We start from the raw sequence: 25,960 nt of genomic DNA on the forward strand, positions 1-25,960 counted from the left end.
TCCAGTCGTGAAATTTCCTCGCTCCTAAATATTCCACAGTCAACTGTCAGCTGTATTATAAGAAAATGGAAGTGTTTGGGAACGACAGCAACTCAGCCACGAAGTGGTAGGCCACGTAAACTGACGGAGCGGGGTCAGCGGATGCTGAAGCGCATAGTGCGAAGAGGTCGCCAACTTTCTGCAGAGTCAATCACTACAGACCTCCAAACTTCATGTGGCCTTCAGATTAGCTCAAGAACAGTGCGCAGAGAGCTTCATGGAATGGGTTTCCATGGTCGAGCAGCTGCATCCAAGCCATACATCACCAAGTGCAATGCAAAGCGTCGGATGCGGTGGTGTAAAGCACGCCGCCACTGGACTCTAGAGCAGTGGAGACGCGTTCTCTGGAGTGACGAATCGCGCTTCTCCATCTGGCAATCTGATGGACGGGTCTGGGTTTGGCGGTTGCCAGGAGAACGGTACTTGTCTGACTGCATTGTGCCAAGTGTAAAGTTTGGTGGAGGGGGGATTATGGTGTGGGGTTGTTTTTCAGGAGCTGGGCTTGGCCCCTTAGTTCCAGTGAAAGGAACTCTGAATGCTTCAGCATACCAAGACATTTTGGACAATTCCATGCTCCCAACTTTGTGGGAACAGTTTGGAGCTGGCCCCTTCCTCTTCCAACATGACTGTGCACCAGTGCACAAAGCAAGGTCCATAAAGACATGGATGACAGAGTCTGGTGTGGATGAACTTGACTGGCCTGCACAGAGTCCTGACCTCAACCCGATAGAACACCTTTGGGATGAATTAGAGCGGAGACTGAGAGCCAGGCCTTCTCGTCCAACATCAGTGTGCGACCTCACAAATGCGCTTCTGGAAGAATGGTCAAAAATTCCCATAAACACACTCCTAAACCTTGTGGACAGCCTTCCCAGAAGAGTTGAAGCTGTTCTAGCTGCAAAGGGTGGACCGACGTCATATTGAACCCTATGGATTAGGAACGGGATGTCACTTAAGCTCATATGTGAGTCAAGGCAGGTGAGCAAATACTTTTGGCAATATAGTGTATATATATATATATATATATATATATATATATATATATATATATATATATATATATATATAAAATAAAATTTTAGAAGTTTAGGTGTCATGACTAAGTGGGGCTGAGGCTGTGAGGTCTTTATGCTCAAATCAGATTTTTGCAGGAATCTGATTTTGTTGTGTGCTGTTTTCCCCATTACCTCTCAAATGTGGCTTGTATCTAAACTCTGTTTACGGCTCCAAACTGACCTGCATGCATATAAACACAATCCGCGGTCACACAGAGAATAACAGTGATCACGGAGTAATAGCTGTTATGTTTAAACTTTAAAAGGCCATTATTTAACTAAAACTGTGTGGATACAGAAACACAGTCTGGAAATGGTGGAGTCAATACTTAAACTACTTCACAGAAACTGAGTTCATTATGAACTTCATCATGTCAATAAAACTTTTTAATCAGATATAGTAGCGCCTCTCCTATCAACTTTACTGCAGCAGTCTTGATGCAATCCAATGTATTAGACCAACAAAAGCAGACGGTCACATGCTCTCTAACCTCTGTAGCATTTTAGATTCCTCTGGTTGAATGGTAGAAGAAAAAAAAACATTTCCCGTATCATAATGGCTTCTGTAAGCCTTTCAGTTAGACCGAATAAAGTTAGCAAGCTTTAAGGTCTTGATGTGTCTTTGCATTGCAAAAACATTTTGGGCCGGATTTATCAAGATCCAATTTTGCGTGCAGTAATTTGCGCTCGCAAACTGGAATTTTGCGCGAGGGGCTGAACCATGGTTTGCGGGTGATTGAACAAGAGTGATTGCGTAACTGGTGGCAGGTGCAAAACTGTTGGAGACGCCCTATTTAAATGATGGTTTTGCGCGTTTTGTGGTTTGCGGCAAAGTAGTTTGTAGTTTCTACAAACTAGTGCATTAAGAAATTTAAATCTCACAGTGACCCCCAACAAACAAACATAAAAAAAAAATATATATATATATATATATATATATATATATATATATATATATATATATATATATATATATATATATATATATATATATATATATATATATATATATAAAGAAAAAACTTTGGCAACCTTTATTCCCTAAGGTGGTATGTGGCTGAATTTCTACTTCACTGCAGTAAAAAAAAAACAACAAATAAAAACAGCTGTTTTGTATTGGCCTGTAGAAAAATGCACATACCAAATGGCTCACAAGAAGTGATTGTGGATGAGATTACTGCGCGTACGCATCCCCGCAGCATTGGCATGTTGCTCCACAGGCGCAGGGGGAGAACCCCGACCCCGTCGGGCAGCACTTCTGAAAAACGAGATTGAGATCCCAGCTCTCGCTGCAACCGTACACTGGAATGACCCAGATGCAAAAATAGTGCAATGTTGCAAGGAGTTTTGTGATATCTGGTATTGCGTGGGTCCTCCTTGTGGCTGGCTCCAAATCCATTCGGAGTTCCCCCAACAGCTCCAAAATGGCAATGCAGGATAAACGATATGTTTTGATGATCGTTACCTCGTTCATTCCAAAAATATTCACACGGAGTGAAAAAATGTGTTCTCTGCGTCTCCTTGCTTCATTTCGATGTCTCCTTCTTGCGACAATAACCGCTGCCATGTGTGCGCAATTACGCATGCAGACCATTTGCACCTTCTTTTGAAACGTGTTAAATATAGTCAGATACCGTTAGCAAAATTGCTTTCAGGTTTGATAAATCACGTTGCGAGTGCTAAATTAATATATTTACATGTTCTCCTCCCATAAGACGCACTTTTGCGTGTAAACGCCCTATATTGCATATTCATTGCAGAAAAAGTATTAAATGGATAAGAGGTGCTATTTAGCACGTTTAAAGACCAAATCCTTTTAGCACGCTGTTGATAGATCAGTTTGTACATTTTTTAGCGTGCGCAGTGAAATAGCTCACGTTTTTATACACGCAAACCTTTGATAGATCCGGCCCTTTGTAAATGAGTAAAAAAAAAAGTCTTAAAATAAGTATATCTACAATTTATTTGAGTAGGAAAATAAGGTGATCTGCCAAAGGAATTAGCATTTTTACCTTTAAAAAAGGATAATTAGATGTTATGCACTTCAAATAAAGAAACTGTAGGTGTTTTTTCTTATTTTAAATGTAAATTGTCTTCTTCCATTTGCAAATTGTCTCATCTGCTCAATTCAATAAAAGATTAACTTATTTTCAGAAAAAATTACTTAGATCTACATCTTTTGCAGTGTGTGCATCATTGTAAAAGCCAAAATATGAACATGCACTGCAAAAAAATGAAATCTCAATAAGTCTTTTTTTCTTAAAATAAGCGCATTTTTGAATTGAGGAGGTAAGTGAGACACTTTGCCAATTGAACAAGACCATTTACATTTAAAATATGAAAAAGTAATTGCATTGTCTTATTTCAAGTCATAATATCTAATTTTTTTTTTTTGAAGAGTAAAAATTCTGATTCCATTGGCAAATCATCTGATTTACCTACTAAAATGAAGGCTTAATACACTTAATTTAAGAATTTCTCACTGCTTTCTAGTTTGTTTTTGCAGTGTGTCAATTTTCTTGGAAATCAGTGTATTTTCCCTTGATTTGGTAAGTAAGAAAAATTCCCAATAAAATAAGATGATTTGCATAAAAAAACTTTATGAAAAATGTATAAATGTATCAGTGGCAGAGGATATTACATACCTGCTTAAATTCAGGGGAAAAAAACACATTTTCGAGATAAAATGTGCTTATTTTAGATAATTTTGTTCTCAGGGTTTCTATCCCAGCTTCTTTCTTTTTTGGTAACTGCTGCCATTAAGTGCTGGATGGCATAAAAATGTGACAAATTCGATAAAAAAAAAGAAAAACTATGTCAAAGTCACATCTAATTGGTCGTTCTGGTGTCGCATTCCAAATGTCGGATATGGGTCAGATCTTATTTTTCACCTGTTTAAAAAACAAAACAATGAAAGGCATTATAAATATTAACATAAATGTTTTTTTATTGTTTGAGGGATATTATGTACCCGTTTTCTCCTCAGTTACAGTTTTTTTTTAACATAACATCTTATCTAGTGGCACAGCTGTGACATCACCCTGACAGGCACATTAAAAAAATAAAAAATAGAAAAAGTGCAGGTATGTAAACATTAATCAATACAACAATACAGAATACAAAATAAAACAAATAAGTTAAAGAACCCCCAACTTTGTCAAAGACAACAGATCTTTCATCAAAGGTCAGTTTTCCCATTCACTACTTCATATCAACATTTCCTACCTATTTATGGCTATTTCCTACTTAGCTTTATTGTCTGTAAACAAAGGACTTCAAACCCAAATACTTCAAGCAAAACTTCAGGTAAGTTTATAACTCATGTTCAACCTACGAAAATAAATATTGCAAGTTTGTGTGCTTCTGCCAACCTGACATTTCACCAGAAATTTGACTGATGAGCAGCAGACTACATTTTTTACCTTCTGGTTGTTGTTTGCACCTCAAATTTGTGGAATTTGTTTTTAAACAAAGAGTTGCAGTGCTTTATTTATTTTGAGAACCTGAACAACACTGTTGGCTTCCCTGGGCTTGATTCTGTGGAGCTTAAGGTAAGGTGAGACGAAGATCCGGATCTTATACAGAAGCAGTGGGAAATAACGTGCCAATGCCATTTTTTGGCCGCGATACTATACCCGATACCTGTCTGTGCAGCATTGGCCGATACAGATACCACACCGATACCATCTTTTTGAAATTGATGTGTGTATATATAAAGAACTGCAAACTACTTGGATGTAAAATAATTGCCATCATGGCTTTGTCAAGCTGCTGCCTACCTTTGTGAAGCAGAAAAAAGACTAACACAAAGTGAATCCAGTAGAACTTTTTATTCCCTACCTGGAATGGTTGACAATAGTTGAATAAACTTTTGGTTCTCAAAATGGTATCTGTGCTGTATTTGTTGGTACTTGCTGATACTGATACAACAATTTTAGTGCTGGATCGGGCCCCCATCCAATGATGGTATCAGCATGGGCGCAACACTAGAAATGACAGAGCACCAGAAGCATGAAGAAGCAGCCGGTCGGAGGACCGAAGCTAGGGTCTGTGAGAGGTGGAGGCTGGCAGGTGACTGTGCTGGAGATAAGGGAGGATGACAAAGAGTCTTTCTAGGGCTAAATCAAAAAGATTTAAATGCCACCTGCAAACCTCTTAAGGGCATTCCCTACTTAATTTTTGTCAACATTGAATTTGCCAAAAGCTTGTTATCGCCTCAATTAAATCCCTACCTTTGTCTCTCTCACCATGTATTGCTCCTGAGTTGCCCTCTACATAGAGGTACCAGCTAAATCAATTGCTCTGGACACAAAATTTGCCTTCGGTGTGGTTGCACTTTAATGCTACGTTCACACAGAACACAAATTGATCATTGAAAAAACATCTGCTGCTTCATTTTTTATGCTCGTCCAAAATAATTGAGGTGCGTCAAGTACAGAGTGTACAAATGCTACTAATGCTTGTGCTGCTCCTGTGTTCAAGGGCTGAGTGGCGTTGCTATATTGGTGTGATAAGGGGGTAAAAAGAAGTTTTAATATGTTATTAAGTGAGAAAGTACAAAATATTGTCTGTACAGTCAGTTCATCAAGATTACGATACTGTCTTAAAATATTATTTTGCCGTTAGAGCCACGCAGATCCCCACATACCGGTGGTAATTGGTAAGCTGTCACCAGAAATCTCAGCAACAGCTGCCTCAAGCCGGCACCTCTTGGGGATTTTTCCAGCGATGTGTCGATCTCCCTCCCAGCTCCCAGATCAGCTTTTCTCTTTGCTTGATGTGACTATTGTTGATGCGCTTCAACCATAGATTTTTCATGTAAACCGACTACTTCTGCTACTCAGAGGGCTTTCGGTGTAGAATAAGGAACATAGAATAAGAAATGTCCACAACTGAGATAGAATAACACAGACTGTAAAGGTCTGGAAAAATGAAGGGGTAAACCGACCTGCATCTAACCTGGATTTGGCTACTTGTTTTTGTTGATCAGATTCCCCATGCGCTGCATTAGTCGCCCCAGTTTGTTATCAACGCCCCCTTGTGTTTGATGTGTTCGAATTCCATCACTACGTCTGTTCAGGGACAAACTTTTCACTTTTACGTCTGAGCTATCTGCTAACCTCCCTGTCCTATCCAGAGAGCCGTTTTCATTCCCAATCAGGTACTCGTATCGACTGTAAGCTTTTTCTTTTTTAACCTGAGAGGCCGAAACTGCCTCGGTGTCCAGAGTGCTCCTCGAGCCTTGGTCTTGATCTGGTGAAGGCATTGTCTTTCTTTTGCTTGATCGCTGAGGAAGCTTTGAGAAAGGATATTTCGTTTTTTCTGGCCCACTGAGAGAGTTTTGTGAGTTTGACTTTTCCGCTGACCGGTCTGTCTTAATCGGTCGCCCTAAAGATGATGTTTTAGAATGGTCCATCTGGAGTACATGGCTAGAGTCCAAAGTGTTCTCGGGTTTCAGTGAGGTCCGTTGGAGTGACCTCTCTTTCCTTGTGACTTTCTTTTCATTTTGTGTAGGGTGAGGATTACCTGGTGACCTCATTGGACTCATTCTCTGAAGTTCTGACCCTTTCTGCTGGCTCTTTGTGGGATCTCTTTGAGGCTCAACCGGAGGACAAGATCCTTCAGTGCTGATGTAAGCTGATGTGTTTCCTTCCCTTGGAGGAGGTGAGTCTATTCTGTTTTGGATAAAGCCGTATCTTTCTCTGGCTTTATCGTTATAATCTCTCTGAAGAAGCCTCTCATGTGTAGACCTTACATCATGGTTGTCTCCAAGTACTGATTCAATGCCAGCATCACGAGAGTTTGATGCCTCTCTCTCCTCTGGAATCTCACTCAAAGATTCCATCACCCTGGAGTGCCGGAAACTGCCAGAAATCAAATTTGAGATCTTAAGAGTTGAATCGCTCAGTTTCAAACCTAATTCAGCATCAGACTGGGCCCTGTCTAGAGGGAGGTTGTGCCTGTTTTGCATCTGCCCACTCCTTAAATCTGTGCCCATTTTTATATTGCTGTGAGAGACAGAGCGTTTAGCATCAGTGATCATCGGCTCTGTTTCGTCAGCTTCAATGTAGAGTTTGCTGTCATTCACACCGTTACTGATTTCGGTGTGTGGATCCATTTCTACCCCCCTTGGTTTTCCATGAAAAGGTCTCATATATTGTGGCTTGTCTGTAGTTGAGCACATGGACCACAACGATTCCTTGCTTTGCCTGAGATCTGCATGCCCCTGCAGACTTAGCCTTTTGTGCCGCATTTCCTCAATCCTAGACCTGATGTCCATTGATCTGCTCTGAATCAGCTGTGACTGATATTCATCTAAACCGGTTTGACTGCTATGTGGAGATATCATTGGGGATTGTACATAGACATCAGGAGGCATGTTACTCTCTGTAAAGTATGCATCCATCTTCCATTTGTGAAGAGATGTCTCCGAGCTGTACGGTATCAGATTCTGGTCTGCACCATAGCGAGTCTGGTGCCTGAGGTGCTGCTGAGATGCCCTGTTCAATTGATGCACATCCCTATTTTGTCTCTGAGCAACAGGAACTCCAAGATTTCTTGTTCCCATTCTGAGCCTGGTCATAGAATTCATTTTCACCGGTTCTCCACTATAGTTTTGACCTCTCACTAGGTCTCCTGTGTCTGTTAAGTGGGACTGATGCAGCATCTCCTGCACACTGAGGCCTCTGTTTAACACAGCTGCATCATTACGCCTGTCGTGGATTCCACCTCTCGTCTTAGGTGTTGGTCTGGATTTCATGTAAAGGTTGAGAGACAGCTGACTGGACTTTGGGTATGTAGACAAAAGACTTCCACTGGGCAGAGCTGAAGGAATTCTGGAACGGCCGTATAATCTTCTGAACTCCTCATCAAATGTGGAAACCAGTTGGCCAGTGACAACTAGGACCATACTCAGGTTGATCTTCTCAAATGACCAGGTGTAGCTTTAAAAAAAAAAAAAAGACAAACTATATGAAGGAACATAACATAAGATATTGCCAGTACCTTTGCACCATCTGGACCTACAGATGTAGCCAAAAGTTTTAAAAATGACACATATATTAATATTCACAAAGTCTGCAGCTTCAGTTTTCATAATGACAATTTGCATATACTCCAGAATGTTTTGAGGAGTGATCAGCTTAACTGCAGTTTATTGGAGCTAACATTATTTCTGCATTAAAACAGGTCTGGGTGTTGATTGGACAAGACTGGAGATCAATCTGCGAGGATTGAATTAGAATTACAGACTGGGCACTTTTAAATAATGATGGTGCTTGACATCACTAATCATCTTATGTCAACCATGATTAACTGCAAGGAATTCCATGCAGTCATCAATACATTCCATCTAACAGGGAGGTTTAGAGCAGCTAGTAAGATCTCATCTGGGCAACCATCTATTTGATTATCATGAACTTTAAAGAGAGGGGTTAATTTTTTGCCAAAAAAAGGCTCCAGAGCACATAGGAAAGTCCAGCAAACGCCAGTATTATCTCCTTATTATCTCCTTAAAGCTATTTTCAATCATTGTACTCAGCTACAGCTTAAACTGTATGATAAAAATGCAGGGTTTAAAAGTCCATAGCTCACATTGTATCATCTAAAGGGCAGATTAGACTTCTGCAACCACGCACATCAAATGTCGCTTGGCTCTGGTCGCAAAATAGTTTTGCTGGTATACTTCTGCACCGACGATCTGGAATTTCTAGGGATGCACAGCAATTTCCCACCAAAGGGGGAGCGAATTCGAGAACTCGCAAGAACTTTCGCGGATGGTCACGAGAACTTCGTTTTGGCAGAGACCCTGGCATCTTTATATAATGTGTCTGAGGCATCGTACAAGTAGTTGTACTTCCGAACCTCCTCGATTAACCTGTCGTTGTAGTTAAAAATGGTGCGCCCCAACATAGAATCCAGAAGGACGACCACATAGACAGCCGGAGAGGCATACTAAGGACCAATCACAGCTGCTTTTTGTCTGTGCACTTCCACTTGAGGTCTGCGCGGGTTTGCGACCGTCTGACACGTTGTCAGGATTTTTTGAGGTGCGCAACAACGGTTGCAGAACCTTTGCGCTGGGGGTATGGTAACGAACAGAGAGATTTGACGGTGGCAGAGGCTATGCGTCAGGAGCATGAATTTGCCTTCACACTGTACAGCCCGACGCTTAGATGCGATCTAACTGCTAACACTGTACGTCGATGAACCACATGTCTGACTCATCGCAGAGAGATGGCACTGGTTAGAGTTGTCAGTCTGGAAGAAGAAGGACTCCCTTGTTTGCACATAAGCAGTGCGTGAGGTTCTGGTAAATCAGATCGTAGAGACTTGTAACTCTGCGTCAACAGCAGGACTTGCTCAAGAACACCTTTTGAGGCCGGGTTAATTTCAAACATGTTTGAATTTATCCCAACCTTACGATTCCTGATCGGGAGTTGGTTTACAGTGCCTAATCTCCCTTCGTTACCCTCTGTATACTAGAAGACACAGGACGTGCAATGAGGCTAAAATTCGGCTCCATCCAAAAAAATTCTTGGACGACTGGAGAATTGGTAGCCTGGGTGCCATTCCGAACTTAGTCCTGCCCACAACGTTTGAGGTCGGGAAGTTCGGTCTGGCATTGCTCAATAGTAGCGCGAGTATGCTCACACAATATCTGGCGGGCCAATCAAATTGTCACGGCGGTCTTTATACGATGATGGACAGATGATCAACAGTAACGTAATCAACCACGTCACCAAAGCGCGCTTGGGTGACAACAACAATGGCTGCCGCTGGAGAGTTGAGGTGTGTAGATTCTGCTATTAGGTCTGTTCTAGAAGATATCAACAGCAAATTAATTTTAAAAGAGGAACAGAGAAACGCGATCAATGCTCATCTTCTTATTCTAGGCGTGCAACTGCACGCTTTGATTTTTGTTGACAACAACTATGCGTCGCCTAACATACGTCACACACTCCGTTGCTCTTATTGGTTGTAGGTCTATCCAATTGAGTGCAGAGGCATTTTTTTTCCTGGTTCGTTCGAAACACGCCCCATAATCACAGCTCTATGGAGCAGTATCAGACTCATATTCTGACTAGAATTGAGTAGGACTACGTCCGGCTAGAGAATTGGCCCAAAAAGGGCAAAAATATATATGCCTGATTTAAGTAGTTTCCGCTGTGGGATCGGGCCACCACCAGTGCAAAGCTTACTCAGCAATGGCTCCAGGCAGGTTTGAGTGCCAGAGGTTTGAATTGAGGAGATCTTGAAGAGATCTTAAATAATTGTCCATAGGCTCTCGATACTTGTGAAATGCTTGTAATGATATTACCATATACCAAAAAACATCTGACAAAAACACATAAAAAAAAAAAACAGAAGCAACAGAGCTAGGGAAAATGTGATATTTTGACATTCTCAAAACTTTTGGCAACATCCAGTAGGGTAAACCAGAACTAACCTACCTGTACGTTCCATACAAAACCGTCTGGCAGTCCAACAGAATGAACCTCTGTTCCATACTTCCATGAAACTTCACTGCTGATCGACACTGGTACTGCTCCCCCTCAACAGTCCGAAGGCGAAGGTTCTGAGAGGAATAGAAGTTAAACAAGATTATTTTCCAATAAAATAACATTGAAACAGTGATCATGTTTTGTGATTTTATAGTCACTGTTAAGGAGAAAATCTGCAGAATCAGTGTGTCAGGTTTTTTAGGATCTCTGATTTCTATAGTTTTTATGGAATTTACTTTGTTCCATTATTGTTGCAAACAAATAACACATTTTGTAAATACAATTAAATAATTATTTAAAATATGGTAACAAAATCTTTAAAAAAATCTTTCTATCTTTAAAATATACTGAAAAAAATATTTGAAGAAATAAAATATTACAAATAAATGTTAATAATGTGAAATAACAAAATCTGAGAAAGCAGCAAAGTTATTCTGAAAATCTTTTGTTTTGATTGAAACAATTTTCAAGTTGTGATTTCTGGATTGCATTTTTCTTTTATCAATTTCCAAAATGTGTTTTTTCTTCTCAAATTTCCAAGATCAATATGTGCTTCTTCATTGTAACCATAATGAAACAAAATTCACTCCCTATAGTTTTAGCCATAGTTATTAAGAGCTACTGTGGAAGGTCCATAGAGCCACTGCAGCTCCAGAGCCACATGTTGCACAACCCAGGCCTAGACTGAAGCAGATACATGATGATCTGATGATTATGCTCTGGATTTTGGAGTAAAATAGCATCGTACATATAATAAAGTTAGCCCTTTTACATGATAAGCAGGGTTCGATGTTAACCATTGCCCGATCGCCCGCAGCAAGTAGTTTTTATTGGCGGGAGAGTACAGATTTCATTGCATTTGCCCGACGGGCAAGTGCAAAGATCGCAAAAAAAAAATTATTTATCACTCAAAATAACTTTAAAATCACCGTCATTCTCTGAAAACGACCAACAAGCGTTGCCGGCGTCATCTTTGTTGTTTTGTACACATTCTCGCGTGATTTTCCACTAGATGGCGTGATTCAGCTCTTTGGGAGAGAATTCTGCAGAGCAGCAGCTGGATGATGAATTTAATCTATACTATAATACACGCTAGATTAAAAATGATCAGTCAGGGATTAGGAAAATAATAATAATTGTATGTGCACAGTGTAAATATTTCTATCATATGGCAGTCTTCTGTACAGTGGTCATACATTAAAAAATGTTCATAATTTTTTTTTTCTCTTAGACATTGGAGAGGTGCATTTAAATATTATAGAGCTAAACATGTTAAATTGGTGAGTAGTAGTAGTGTAAGTTTTTAAACTTTCAAGTTTTTTTTTTATTTTTAACTTTACAATTTATATTTTTCCAAGCACACAACAGTTTAAAGCAAAGTTTAGTTTGAAAAGAATGTGCAGGAAGGATTGAAAAGCATGTTAACACGGTAATGTAGGCTTGAGTTCATTATCTGACGCATGCAGATACACACCAGGAACCTGAACTTACTGAATTACAAAAAAACATTTAAAAAAACAAACATGTTTCATTGATATATATACAAAAATTAATATTAGGAACTATATTTATCAAACATTATACTGGGCAAATAAAAATTGTTTCTGGGCAAATGAAATGTGAAAGCCACTTGCCCGAAGGGCAAGTCCTTAACGTCAACACCTGATAAGGGTGTCTTGTTATAATTTTGGAGCTGGTATTTGACTGTTGTGATGACAGAATGCGGCTGGCTTGAAACCGGTAATCTGGTATAAAAATATTTGTCATTTCATGTCAACAAGCTTTCAAAAGAAAAACCCAGGATTTTACCTGGAATGTGACTCTACCTGTCTGTTAGCCACATAGGATGAAAGTATGTTTGAGATCCTCTAAACAGAAAATAAAACGGATCCAGTGAATTCAAGGTGGTTTATCAACCTTTTTTTGCCACATCTTAAACATTCTACTGAGTTCTGTATTTTTGATTGTGCTGATGAAGGTTCTCAGTCATCCAGGTCATAGTCATTCCGTAAAAATTCAAAAAATATCCACTGGACTTGGTTTTCAAGATTTGAAGACGTTTCGCCACCTCTCCAGGAAGCTTTCTCAATTCAAATGTCTGGATCCGCGGTGAGTTTGAGTCTTATATGGACAAGGCCTTGTATTGCTTGGAAGCATGCAATGGTAACCGATGAATGGGTCGTTTAGTTCCATCGTTAGCCTGTAATATCTGAACCTGTCTATGATTCTAGGGGTCGGTCGTTAATGGCAATCCCCCCTTTAATGATCGACCCTCAGAATCATAGACAGGTTCAGATATTACAGGCTAACGATGGAACTAAACGACCCATTCATTGGTTACCATTGCATGCTTCCAAGCAATACAAGGCCTTGTCCATATAAGACTCAAACTCACCGCGGATCCAGACATTTGAATTGAGAAAGCTTCCTGGAGAGGTGGCGAAACGTCTTCAAAGCTTGAAATGTATTTTTGACTGTATGATCTGGTTGAACTGTAAAGTGTCTTGAGATGACATGTGTTGTGAATTTGGCGCTATATAAATAAACTGAATTGAATTGAATTGTATAGGGTGATGCAGATGCAAATACAGTATTCAAATAAAACAAAGTGTGTGCTCTCTTGCAACGCTTGATGACGGAAGGGAAATAGTTACAGAAATATGAGGCTGTTTACTGAGCAGGATAGGAAATTTTAATTTATTTCTTCAACAATCACTGGGATTGTATTCTTCTGAATTTCAAAATAAAAGTGTTTAACACATTGTCTTGCATTGAAGATGAGGGAAAAGCTATTTCCATTACTAATATATCAACCTCTTTTTTACGGTGGCCCTGAGGGGTCAATCAAATCCAAAAGCTATAACACCACAAAAAAGCAGTTGATCTGGTTAAACAGGAGTTGTTGTCCTAAAACAGAAGTCAGATAGACCTTTTAGACAAAAGACTCTAAATCCAATGGTTATTTTTCTTTATTCTTAAGATAACTTTATTACCTCTGCTAAGGAGGTTATGTTTTTAGGAGTGGTTTTGTGTCTGTCTGTGTACAGGATAACTTGAAATGCTATGGAAAGATTTTAACAAATTTTTTTATCAGAGGTGTCCTTCATGTCAAAGAACAATCCATTATATTTTGGTGATGATCCATATCATAGTCTGGATACAGAAAACTTTAAAAGATTCTCTAGCATTGTGAGATAGGAGTATTTTTGCGTAAAAAAGCAGTTCCCCGCTAAACCAGAGGGTGGCAGCAGTGACTATTGACAGCCTCAGCTTCAGACTCAAAAAATCCAGAGGTATTTTACTGAAGACAAAAACACCAGAAAAGGGAACATTTTTGGTTTGTTTGCAGGATAACTGAAAACTGAACAGATTTTATAGAAATGTTAGCAGAGGTGTGCCTCATGCTGAGGAACAATTCATTTCAATTTTGTAACGATCCAGATAGTGTGAGAAGTTTAGCTATAGGTGGAAGTCACAATTTGGGGTAATATTAGCTGTTTGGCGCAGTTCTGCTCTCTCAGAGGGCTTTTCTAGTTAAAGTTGTCATCAAAAGAGAGCATTTTGTTTTACTGTTGAAGTAAGCTGCATTCAGCTCCACTAGGCTGAAAAGTTCTCCACCCTCCTAACTGCTTCTTCTCCGCTCTGCTGCAGTGTGGAGCCCAGAAGCAGAGACTCCTAGACTTCCATCTACCCAGACACCTCCCCAGGGCCGTCCCATTGGCATCCTCCTGGGGACATCTCCAGAAGAAGGCGTCCCCTTTCTATGAGCGAGTGCCCAGCCACCCTGCAAATAAAGCTCATCTAAGCCTCTGCAATCCAGGATTTCAATGTTTCTGTCATCATTCAGATGTCATGAGTTGAGGGTAGGGCCAAAAAATCGTGAGCTTTGGCTTTTTGCTCAGCTCTCTCTTCATTACAACAGTGCAGCATTTGTATTACAGCTGCAGTCGCAGTGATCAGTCTATTAATCTCTCACTCCATCCTCCCCTCCCTCATGAACCCCAAGATACTTAAACTTCTCCACTTGAGGCAGTAACTTTCCTCCAACCTGAAGGGTACAAGCCACCCTTTTTCGGTTGAGAACCATGGCCTCGGACTTGCAAGAGCTGATTCTCATCCTGTTCTCTTCACACTCAGCTGCGAACTGGCCCAATGCATGATAGGTCTTGGTGGGAGGACTAAACCGTCTGTTGCCTGAACCAGACCCCCTCCAGCCCTTGGATGCATCTAGAAATGACTGGTGACAGAGGGCAGCCCTTTTTGGAGTCCAAAAAGCATCAGGAACAGGTATGCCTTACTGTATACGGGCAACGCAGACCAAACTCCTGCTCTACTTATGCTGCTTGAGACTGCATGGCCCCTTGTTAAGGGCTGCTGACTCTGTACTCCTGAAGCGGCCCCCACAGGGTACCAGTTGTCCTGGTCCACCAATGACATATGGGCCAGTTGGCAAACTCCCAGGAACCCTCATCATCTAGAGCAGGGATGTCAAACTGGTTCCAGAAAAGGCCGTGTGGCTGCAGGTTTTCTTTCCAACCAAGCTATGGCACACCAGTCTCCATTCATCTCATCAAGTGAGTCCAGTCTTAACATGATGTCTTGATGAGGTGAATGGAGTCTGGTGTGCCATAGCTTGGTTGGAAAGAAAACCTGCAGCCACATGGCCCTTTCGGTTAGCAGTTTGACACCTGTGATCTAGAGAGTGCAGAGCTGGTCCAGACTTCCACAGCCACACTACCCCCCCTGAAGACAAGGTTCAACAATCAGCTGGACTTTCCTCTCCAGCACCGTGGACTTAGCCTCGTGAGACCATCCTGATCTCGCAAGCTTTCAAGATTTCACTCGCTAATCAGTCTGGAGACTCTCCGTAGAAGAAAATTTGGAGCCATTCACCAAACGAACGTCCAATCAGCGTTGGCTTTGAGGCGGGTTGAGGTGTGATGCAACGAGAAGCGCGACAGTTCAGTCTAAAGAACATGGCGGCTTCAGCCGATGAAACTAGCGTTAGCGTGGCTATCGAGCAAGTTTTATCGGAATTACAGAGTATTTCTTCACTGAAAGAAGAGTAAAACACTGCTCTGGAGGCTTTTCTCAGAGGAAAAAATGTTTTTGCTCTTCTCCCGACTGGTTTCGGCAAGAGTAGCCTGGCTGTCAGTACGTCATATGCTTCGTTGATCTGATTGGTTTATTCGGCCCGTCTATCACCAACATAGGCCAATCAGCTAACCAGTATTTTTGCCCCTTCCCAAAATTACTTCAACCGAAGGTTTCCAGATGGATATGCAGAGCAAATCCATCTGGCGGAGTCAGGTTACCGTGGACTAGGCCTTCCTAGGGAGGGTTGATTAATTGATTGAATAATTTTTTTTGTCTTTGTGGTTCTTACAGTGGAGAAATTGACTCATTACATCAGCTCAAATAGTAAAAGGAGAACTTGCCAAAGGAAGAAAAAGGTGCATGAGATCTATACAGTATATACAGTGCGTGACATCTTTTTTATATATAATAGGATCATTATACAGGGTTTTTGCACAGTGTGTTTATATGGGTATTTATATAGATTAATATTTATATCCATGAGGAGTGAAAGAACTGTGATCCACCTATAGTTAGAACACACCCTCCGGTCCACCTTCAGCTCCTCCTATGGATTCTTCTTTTTTTAGGAGTTATTTTCTACAATGGATGAATAAAATGCACACAGAGAAGCTACATATGTTGCTGCATTTAATATTTGGCTGTTACATTTTGATCACCTATGTTAATATTTGCAGTCCAGTAGATGTGCAGTCGATAATATTTATGCATATATCATAATACTAGTAAATGTCTTAAGGTTTTTAGGCAAATTTAGCCTTAATTAATAAACCTTTAGGAAAATGTAGACGCTGTGATTGATCTGTTTGCTATAGGTGTAATGTGATTTCTGCATATTTATTGCTGTCTTGCTGCAGCATCTGGCAAAAATAGACCATAATCTAATTTTAATGGTGTGGTGTCCGTTTTAGCTCCAACCCCATGCAGCAGTCATGCAGTGATTATAAGAGCTGCTTGCTCTTCACAGCTGAGAGCAGCCTCCACTGTAGGTTATGTTGACCTTGTGACTTATTTTTAGCCCTGGACCACTTTAATTTTTTAAATGTGTGTATTTTTTACCTTGATGTCCAGGATGTTAATGCCCAGACTGTTGCACATGTTGAGGAAGCTGTTGACACGGGAATCATCCAGAAGGATGTACACTGCCACTCCTCTGAGTGCTGCGTTGATGATCTCCTTAAAAATGTCCGCATCGGTGAAAACATCCATCGCTATGGCGATAACCTGGAGGCACACAGATGCAGACACATTAAACTACTAAAAAATATATCTGAAATTGTTATCAAATAATCAAACGTACCATTAAATACATAAAAACAGATTTGAAAATATTAGTGAAAAAATGAAATGTACCATTAAAAAGGTTAATATATATTAAAAATTGTGTTTTAATAAATAAATGTCCAATTAAATTATTAAAAAAAGATTAAAACTGAATGAAATAATAAAAATGTCCCATTAAACAGTTAAACATATATTTCAAATTGTGACAAAATTGAATATAGTATTATATAAAATAACATTTTTTTTATATAAAAATAACATTTGAATTTGATTGAATAATTAAATGTCAATAAATAGTGAATTATATATTTAAAATAGCACTTTAAACATATAAATAAATGTCACATTATATAATTGAAAATATATTTAAAATTATGAAATAAAATATCCCAATAAATTAAAACCCATTTAAGGAGATAAATGAAATAAAAAATTTCCCAATAAATAATTAGATTTACTATAAAAAAAAATAAAAAAATTATGTACCGTATGCATTGAATGAAAAAAAAAAAAAAAGGGGTAGTTATAATATATTAAGAATTCTGGTTAAATATTTAGATGCACCATTAGATTGTGAAAAATACATTAAAAATTATGGATAAAAATATTAAATTCTCATTAAAGAATATATTTAAAATTGTGATTTAAATTAATTTCCCATTAAATAGTAGAAAGAAATTTAGGTTACTTCAATAATTAAATGTCCTACATTTCCTATTTATAATTAAGAATACATGTAAATTATAAATTAAATTTCACTGAAAAAAGGATAAATGTATTTTAAAAAATATTTTCACTTTTTATTATATTGAAGGAATACTTGTACTTATTTTGGGGGCTGGTGGGGCTGCCAGTGTGTGGTATCATTAGTCTGTGGGTCAACAGCATAAAAGTATGTGAACCTCCTGCTCCACAAATAAAAATAAATGACCATTTCTGTTTTTAAAGAGGCATTATTCAAAAAAACTTTAAACAAATCTTAACGAAAACAATCTGGTGTATTGTTACAACAGGGACCAATAAAACAGAGCGCAGTTCTACTCTTGTTCACATAAACAAATCCTTTCATGATAAATTTAGGTCCTATTTTCATTCATATCGAGGAGAAATGTTACAGATGTTTCATTAAAGAAGTTAAAGTACAATAAAAGTCAAAATTTTGATTTAAAAAAAATACTCAACAAAATACAGATCTTCAAAAGTACTTAAGTACTGCACCAATGTGAACGTTCTTATGTATATACTATACACTATATATATACTATGTATATACATGCAAAGCAGAACCTGCGGTTGAAAACCAGCATTTTACATCTAGCTGAACAGCCACTCTGTGCAGGAAAACATGCAGCTAGAAAACCACTTCCTGTCTAAATGTGCATTTTGTGGTTTCTTTTGCTCTTTTGGATTTCAGCTGCTATAAATGTCTATAAAGAAAATGTATCTGTATGATTCGCGATCGGGTTTTGTTAAATGCAAAGATTGTTTTCTTGTAAAGAAGTACTACAGCGAGCATTCATGGGACCCACTTCCTGTTAAACCTGTTTTAGAAAAAAACTGTCACAACTACAGCATGAAACCCCAAACATTCACACTAGCTGAGACTCCATCAACGACTGATGGGATTTGGCTTCAGGGACAAATGAGTCTGCAGTTGCGCCATGGATCTATATGCCTGACACCTTTCCATAAGCAGAGCCTTTTTGGGATGTCTGAGGCTGACGGAGTGCGGCTGCACAGTCAAACTGATCCTTATCTCCATTTTCTGCCTTGTTTTCTGTTTAAATACCTCATCTTATAATAATAAAATTTTGAACTTTATCTCATATTTGAGAAATTTACCTCTGCATTTAACCCATCCCTTTGCGGAGCAGTGGGCTTCCATTTTGAAGCGCCCAGGGTTAAGAAGGGGTGGACTGCCAGGGGGGTTTATAAGCTGTATCTTCAGTCTTTCCTGACACTCTTACTGTCCTGTATAAAGTTCCTTTCTGGTAGTTTTTATGTTCTTCTGTTTAGAGAAGACATTCTGGCAATCTTCCATTAATCCTTTTGTTTTTACTGATTAAAAGTTCCTTTTGCTGAATTACTTTTTTTGTTGTGTTCATGAAAGCCTTTGAATTGTTAAGGATCGGGGTTCTGTTCTATGGAGGTAAATTGGGGCCATAAAATTTGTTCAGAAAAAAACTTTTTTTTAATTTTTACCCAAAAAATATTTGGAAACCAAATAATTCAAAAGCAAATAAAACTGAAATTTAGCTTCAAGGTAAAAAAAAAAAAAAAAAAAAACACTGAAAAGAAAAGCTTTAAAAGGGTAAAAAATGTTTGAAATAAAGGTTCAGGTGAACTGTTTTTTTTTTTTGGTTGTTTTTCTACTGGCCCTTTGACGTGGGGGTGGCGCCTAGATGACATGAGGTGTGAAATAATGGATGACAGTTCAGGCACCTGAAAAATATTCAAAGCTGTTGCACTCTGGTAACCTGGCAGTAGCTAGATTGATATGTGTAGAACTGAGTTGAGTTTGTTGTGAGACTAAAAACTCAGATCCTGCGACAATCCAGTTTGCAGCGCAAGGTTAGCATTGTGGGACCGTGGGAACTAAATAGCTTGAGGTAGTGCTTCTGAAAAAGAAAACATGCACAGTAATTACAAGTACAACCATGGATTCAAAACATATAGTTTCAAAAATATTTTTTTTAATTTCAATTTCACAAAAAGAAAAAAAAAATCTAAAAAAACTTTGATTGAGGAACTGGAACTTTAAGACTGAGGAATGATGGTGAATAATTCTGTGGTGTTTTTGGGCTGAAGACCAGCTGATATCAGAGGACATCTTTGCAGGATGTCTTTGTGTGTATTTGTGTTCTGTTCACCAAAATGTATGTTTTTGCTGCATGCCTGAACCGTATTAGTGCAGGAGAGGCTTTGCTCTAAACTATCTCATGGTGGCAGGGACTCTGTGTTTAGGGTCGTTGATCTGCTGCAAGTTCAAATTTAGCTCCATTCGAGTCTTTTGAAGTCTTTCCTAGGGTTTCTTTCAAGATCTACTTTTAAAGCTAGGCTGAAATGTTTCATTTCCTTTTTGATAAAGCTTATATTTAGAGTGGCTTAATTTGTCCTGAGCTTTCTCTATAGTTATGCTGCTATAGGCTTAGACTGCTGGAGGACATAGGGGCAGATTTTTACCATTCTGCTTCATTCACGTACAGTTTCCTTAACTGAACCTTTCAAGCTTAACCATGACCTGGATGACTGAGAATCTTCACAGATATTCTGCTTTATTATATTTCTATTCTCCCATTATACAGTATTTTGTAGTTTACCTTCCAACTTTATATTCCTTCTGTGACACCATCCTGCTGAAAAATACCAGTGCTTTATCCAGTTTCTCTCCTAGACATACCTATGGGTTGAGCTTTTACTAACTGTATGTGCTCTCTTTCATTTCTTTGACATGAAAATTGTCTCAGAGGTCGTCGGCTCAACTGTTTCTTTCCCATACAGAGCCACCTGTGGAGGAGTTTGCCGTAACCTTTTCTAACATAGAAAGTATTTATAGATCAGTGCTTCTATGTTCCTTTTGTAAATCTGCTTCTGTCTCCTTGAACCCCCACTCAGTATCAGCAAAAGGCCGCTTACACTGAGCCTCGTTCTGCTGGAGGTTTATTCCTGTTAAAAGAGAGTTTTCCTTTCTTCTGTCGCTGCATGCATGCTCACTGTGAGAGATTGTTGTGGCGTTTACAACACAATGGAAGCACATAGATACTGTCTCTACCTGCTCATTCAGGAGGAGAGATTTCTTCAATGTCAATGAGTCGAAGCAATCCACTGGTTTTTCTAAGATAGAAAACTTTTTACCAATCTGACTGGATCATCTGAATGTATTCTCTTTGTACAGATCAATGAGAAAACATGTTGTGAATTAGTGCTATAGAAATAAACTAAAGTAAATTTAATTGCATCAAGTTATTCTATTTATTTATTTTTTTTTTTTGCTGTTGTTCTGACATCATATCGATTCTTTTTTTGTGTGTGTAAATTGATGCCACAATTTTCTGGAACCAAATATTACAGACCAAATGACACTTTTCTTTTAAATAGCGTACTAGTTTATTGTATTACTTTTGCTGATACTGGATGAAGTATAATGTAAATAGCCCTGCTAAAGCTGTAACGAGTTGTTGTTTTTAGGTTCTGATCATCAGACTGTTTAATGCAGCTATTCATTTAATTGGCAGAAATAGAGGGCAGCGAAATTAAATATTGCTTAAGGCGCATGGGAACTTGGGTCGACCCTGTTAAAATCTATTCACTTTAGATAAATATTTAACTCCATTTCAGAATACATGTCGTTTCTAGATAATTGAGAAAAACAACAGTTAGTCTCAGTCAGAAAACTTCAGGTTATGAAATATTTTCTCTCTGAGGAATACCAGGAGATTGCATTGAGTCAATGATTTGTTGCATTAATGCTTGGATTAATATTTCTGTCAGCATCCACACAGCATGATTGTGCCACTACCATGCTTCACTATGGGGATGCCCAAAATTATAGTTCCATTCAATTTAATTCAGTTGATTTATACACTGCAAAAAAATCTAAATCTAGATAAGTCAATTTTTTCTTAAAGTAAGTGCATTTCTTCTTGAATTGAGGAGGTAAAATAGACATTTTGCCAATGGAACAAGACAATTTACACCTAAAATAAGAAAACACAATTCCATTGTCTTATTTCAAGTGCATATTATCTAATTATCTTATTTTAAGACTAAAACTACTCATTCCATTGGCAAACTATCTCATTTACCTACTCAAATTAAGGGTGAATACACTTAATTTAAGACATTTTTACTTATTTCTAGATCGTTTTTGCAGTGTATAGCACCGATTCACAACACATGTCATCTAAAGGCATCTCAAGTTCATCTTTTGTCATGGCTTGTAGCAAAGTTTAAATGGGACCTGTGAAACTCGTTTTTTTCCTTGTTCCTTTTGTAATAGTTAGTTGTATTGCTGACCAAATTCTCCTACTTGAGCTGTGGATCTTTTGGCCTCTTCGATGAATCTCCGATTAATCAAGTAGTATTATAGCCAAAAACGAATATCAGCCTTTTATCCTTAAAAACATGTTTAAATGCGGTACAAATTTTCTTTTCATTTTAGGATGATGCACATCTTAGTTCATCACATCATGGTAAAATACGTGAATTTTGCTCTTAAATGTAAAAACATTTTAAAAGTTTAAAGGGTGTGAATCGCTGTAGATCAGAATAGGGGTAAATATAGTCGGGACACTTATTGTAAACCCATGGAACAGGACTTATTTGTCCCAAATTCTATTTTTCCCAAATGGGTTGGCGTTTTTTAACATAAAAAGAATAGATTCATAATATATGAAAAATAAAGCGGTATATTATGAGACATTTAAGGCTTTTTATTCTAACTTTGTTAAATTTATAAACTCAGCTCACCTAAACTGCACTAACTAAAAAAACACTTTCTACTTCTTTAATCTCTTAATATGTTACAATGTTCCAACTTTAATCTTTTCTAAAGATTTTTATTATTAAGAGATAAATTTTTATTCTCGTAGATTTAATATTAGGAGCTTTTTTGTATTTACGACTTTAATCTGTAAATATCACAACTTTAATCTTGTAAAGTTCACATCTTGACTTTATTTTAGTAGCATAACAATTTTATTCTGTTAATGCTACTATTTAATCTCCAGTTATTATGACTTAATCCTGGTAATGTTACGACTTTGTTCTCGTACACTTAATATTTTGGTTTTATTTTAGTAATAATAAAACTTTATTCTGGTTTTCGCACATTTAAAAAAAAATCTTCTAATGACTTTATTTTTCCCAATATTACAGGTTTGTGGTTGTTATGTTGTAATGACTTTACTTTTTTAACCTGATATAATGATTTTTCTGTCAGTATTACGACTTTAATCTAGAAATGTTATGATTTAATTCCTGTTGACCATTCTGACTTTATTCTGACATTTTCACAACTTTATTGTGGAAATGTTATAACGTTATTATAGTAATATTATCCCTTTAATCTTGTAATGTTAAAATTTTATTTCTGTAGACTTAATATGATGGCTATTCTTTCAACTTTATGAATTTTATGAATTTATTCTCTTAACATTTTGACTTTATTTTTATATTTTTAAAAATGCTTATCTCTTAGTACAACCCTAATGCTGTTCTGTCTGAGGACGGTAAAAACAACAACATACAACTCATGTTTGAACTTTAGATCGTCTGCTTGCGGTTTGTACCTGTTTGAGATGAGACTAAACCTACGGAGGCATTCCGGTTTAACAGGTTATTAGCAAATGATTTTATTCCAGCAAATGAGCGAGTGTAGAACACAACGCATTTGTTTGACAGATTAAAACTAAAAGCTGTCAGCTTCTTATCCCTGCAGGCTGCGACAAAGGAAGACTGACGATAAAGAAGAATGCTGCATGTGCTATAAAATCTACTGAGTGCTGCTTATGATCAGACCAAACTGAGAAGTCAAAAGTGTCTAGATGAGAAACCAGATACCGGATCGTAAGGTGTAACAACAATTCTACACATTCAGTTGAATGAAATCCTGATAGGTTCTCAGTCCTGCTACATCTCTCCATGGCAGACAGAGAGCCCTGCTAACGATGGGGCGCCAGATTATTAGGGGCCAACTATCCACAGCTTCAGGTGTTTACTCAGATTATCTTTGTCCGATATCAAACATTTTTGATGATCTGAACTATTTGAGGTGCAACAAAACCACCTTTCTAACAGCTTTGTTAACTTTTCAACTATCATAAATTTGGTTTTGGTATCTTTAGGAGGCACACGATGAAAAAAGAAGAATGATGGGTTCTTGACTTCTAAAGGATATTTATTTATCAGTCTGTGAAACTACTCAGCAGCTTTTATGTTTTTGTGCTGATAAGCAAATAGAAAATCTATGATGTTTTAGGATCTCCTCTCTTTAGTTTGTAAAAATGAGGGATAATATTTACTTGTCATAGTAACAGACTGGATGAACCATCAGAACTGGTGGAGCCAGCTCTTTGTGCAGCCATAACCTAAAGTGTACATTAGCCAAACCCTCCAGTTTGATGGGGACGGTATGAGCTGTCTGCACACCTCCACCTGAAAAACCAAACATGAGGAGCTCACCCGACGCGCCTCCTGGATCTGTTTCCGAACCACCTCCTTGATGCTCGGTGTCTTATTCCTGGGGGGGTGAAACAGCAGGCTGATGCTGGTGTCCAGCTCCTCCCGGCTGACCCCTGGCCAGCCCAGCTCCAGTTCCGGCACCTCCTCGTCAGACTCACAGGGGAAGTAGGTGGAAGGAGTGACCCTGTCTGCGTCTGACGGGCCTCCAGAGTCATCATCCAGAACCGGTAGCTCAGCATTTTCTAAAATAAAGCGGATCTCCTCCTCGGAAAGAAAGTGGCTGATCTGCTCAACCCTCAGATACTCGTGGTAGGCCTCGGTGCCGCCACACAGCAGGGCATAGATGGCCAGGCGGTAGGCCTCCTTGTAGTGAGGCTGAACGTAGATGCTTTCATCCTCGATGGAGGACAGCTCGGACAGGTTGGACTCCATGGCTCTGTGAGCAAAAGCATCGCATTTAGTCCCACATGTCACAGCTCTTTCACACTTTTATCATTTCAAATTTCTCACTTTAGAAGAAGACGCACGACTGTACTGCAAAGCATTTATATGAATAAGATTTGTTTAAAAGAATAATTCCTGTTTGAATATTTCACACATTCAAAATCCAGCCTTCATATGTGAATAAAACGCTTTATGACAGCTGCCTTTTTACCCCTGTTCCTCTATTAAGCATTGAGAAAGTAACATAGAGACTTACTTGGTCACTTCAAAGAGAATCCTTGGTTTCCTGCTTTGCTGAGAACTTCAAGCATACTTTAAAATCTCCAAAGAGTTTGCTTGTCTCCAGCATGAAGCAGCAGCTGGGAACTTAAAGCCTGCTGTACCTGATCTGGTCCCTCCTCTGACTGATACTCTGATAGGCTCCACCCACCTGAGCTCACCTGGTCTGCAGGAACAGGTTATTCCTGCTGCTCACGTGCAGCCTCTACCTGTTCGTTGCTGTTGCTCAGTTCAGTGCTGCTGCTGAGTCTGTGATGATGATGATGATGATGATGATGATGAGGGGGAAGTATATGTAGTGAATTTTTGTCTGTAATTGTTAAAAACAACTGGAAAATGGAAATTTGAAAACTCACCACCCACAAGTCAAACTTAGATAAAAAGTTGTAATAAAAAAAGGTTTTAAGAGCAGAAAGAAAATGTTTTATGTATTATTTTCAAACTTTTTTTTGTTAGTTTTTTTTTTTTTTTTTTTTTTACAAATTTTCTACTTTCAAATTTCTCTTTTTATATTTCATTTTCTGAAAAGCACTGTTTCAATAGAGTTTCACAAATCACATTCTCTTCATTTAAAACCCAAATTCAAATGCTTGCTCTTGACCAATAAAACACATTGACCAATAAAATGTTGCTAATTTCCATGTAGACCAATAGAAATCACTCTTTGCTCCCTAAAACAGGGTAAAACCCGCCCCAGATGCAATTTGTAAAACTCAATCCATACAAGAAAAATCGGCGAAAAAAATGCTTTTTAAAATAAATAAACAATAATTTTAAACAGTAAAATCTATTTTGTGATAAAATGTAAAAAAAAAAAAAAAACAAGTAAAAACAAAAACAATTAATTCAATTGAAAAAAGTTCCTGGATGGGAAGCGAAATATCTTCAAAGTTTGCAACAAAGTCCAGTGGATTGTAATTTTAACTTTTTTGGAATGAAATAAGCAAAACTCCTTTTAAAACCCTTTTGTTTAAAACCTTTTTTTTCAATGTTTAATACCTTTTTTTTTTCTTGTTTGCAACAATAATGGAAGAAAATTCACTCCATAGATAGAAATTACACACAAAGACGACTGAA

The 25,960-nt window shown here is 38.3% G+C and overlaps 1 protein-coding gene across 1 annotated transcript; it reads right to left on the reverse strand.

Annotated features, from left to right (window-relative positions):
* Nucleotides 1-4,932: 4,932 nt before the first annotated feature.
* LOC119785541 lies at nucleotides 4,933-25,162 on the reverse strand. Its single transcript, XM_038288265.1, has 5 exons — nucleotides 24,861-25,162; nucleotides 24,161-24,596; nucleotides 16,754-16,918; nucleotides 10,547-10,671; nucleotides 4,933-8,038 (listed from the first exon to the last, which is right to left on the reverse strand). The coding sequence occupies exons 2-5, from the start codon at nucleotides 24,590-24,592 to the stop codon at nucleotides 6,064-6,066; spliced, it is 2,697 nt and encodes an 898-aa protein (XP_038144193.1). The 5' UTR covers nucleotides 24,593-24,596; nucleotides 24,861-25,162; the 3' UTR covers nucleotides 4,933-6,063.
* Nucleotides 25,163-25,960: the final 798 nt, after the last annotated feature.

This window comes from Cyprinodon tularosa, unplaced genomic scaffold (assembly GCF_016077235.1).
Source record: "Cyprinodon tularosa strain WSP-4 unplaced genomic scaffold, ASM1607723v1 ctg25, whole genome shotgun sequence".
NCBI lineage: Eukaryota > Metazoa > Chordata > Actinopteri > Cyprinodontiformes > Cyprinodontidae > Cyprinodon > Cyprinodon tularosa.

Coding starts and splice junctions, on each gene's coding strand:
- LOC119785541 (XM_038288265.1), bottom strand. CDS start 24,592: ATGGAGTCCAACCTGTCCGAGCTGTCCTCCATCGAGGATGAAAGCATC. Junction 10,672..16,753: donor TTAACATCCTGGACATCAAG/GTAAAAAATACA, acceptor TATTCCTCTCAG/AACCTTCGCCTTCGGACTGT. Junction 8,039..10,546: donor GTTTTGTATGGAACGTACAG/GTAGGTTAGTTC, acceptor TTTTTTTTAAAG/CTACACCTGGTCATTTGAGA.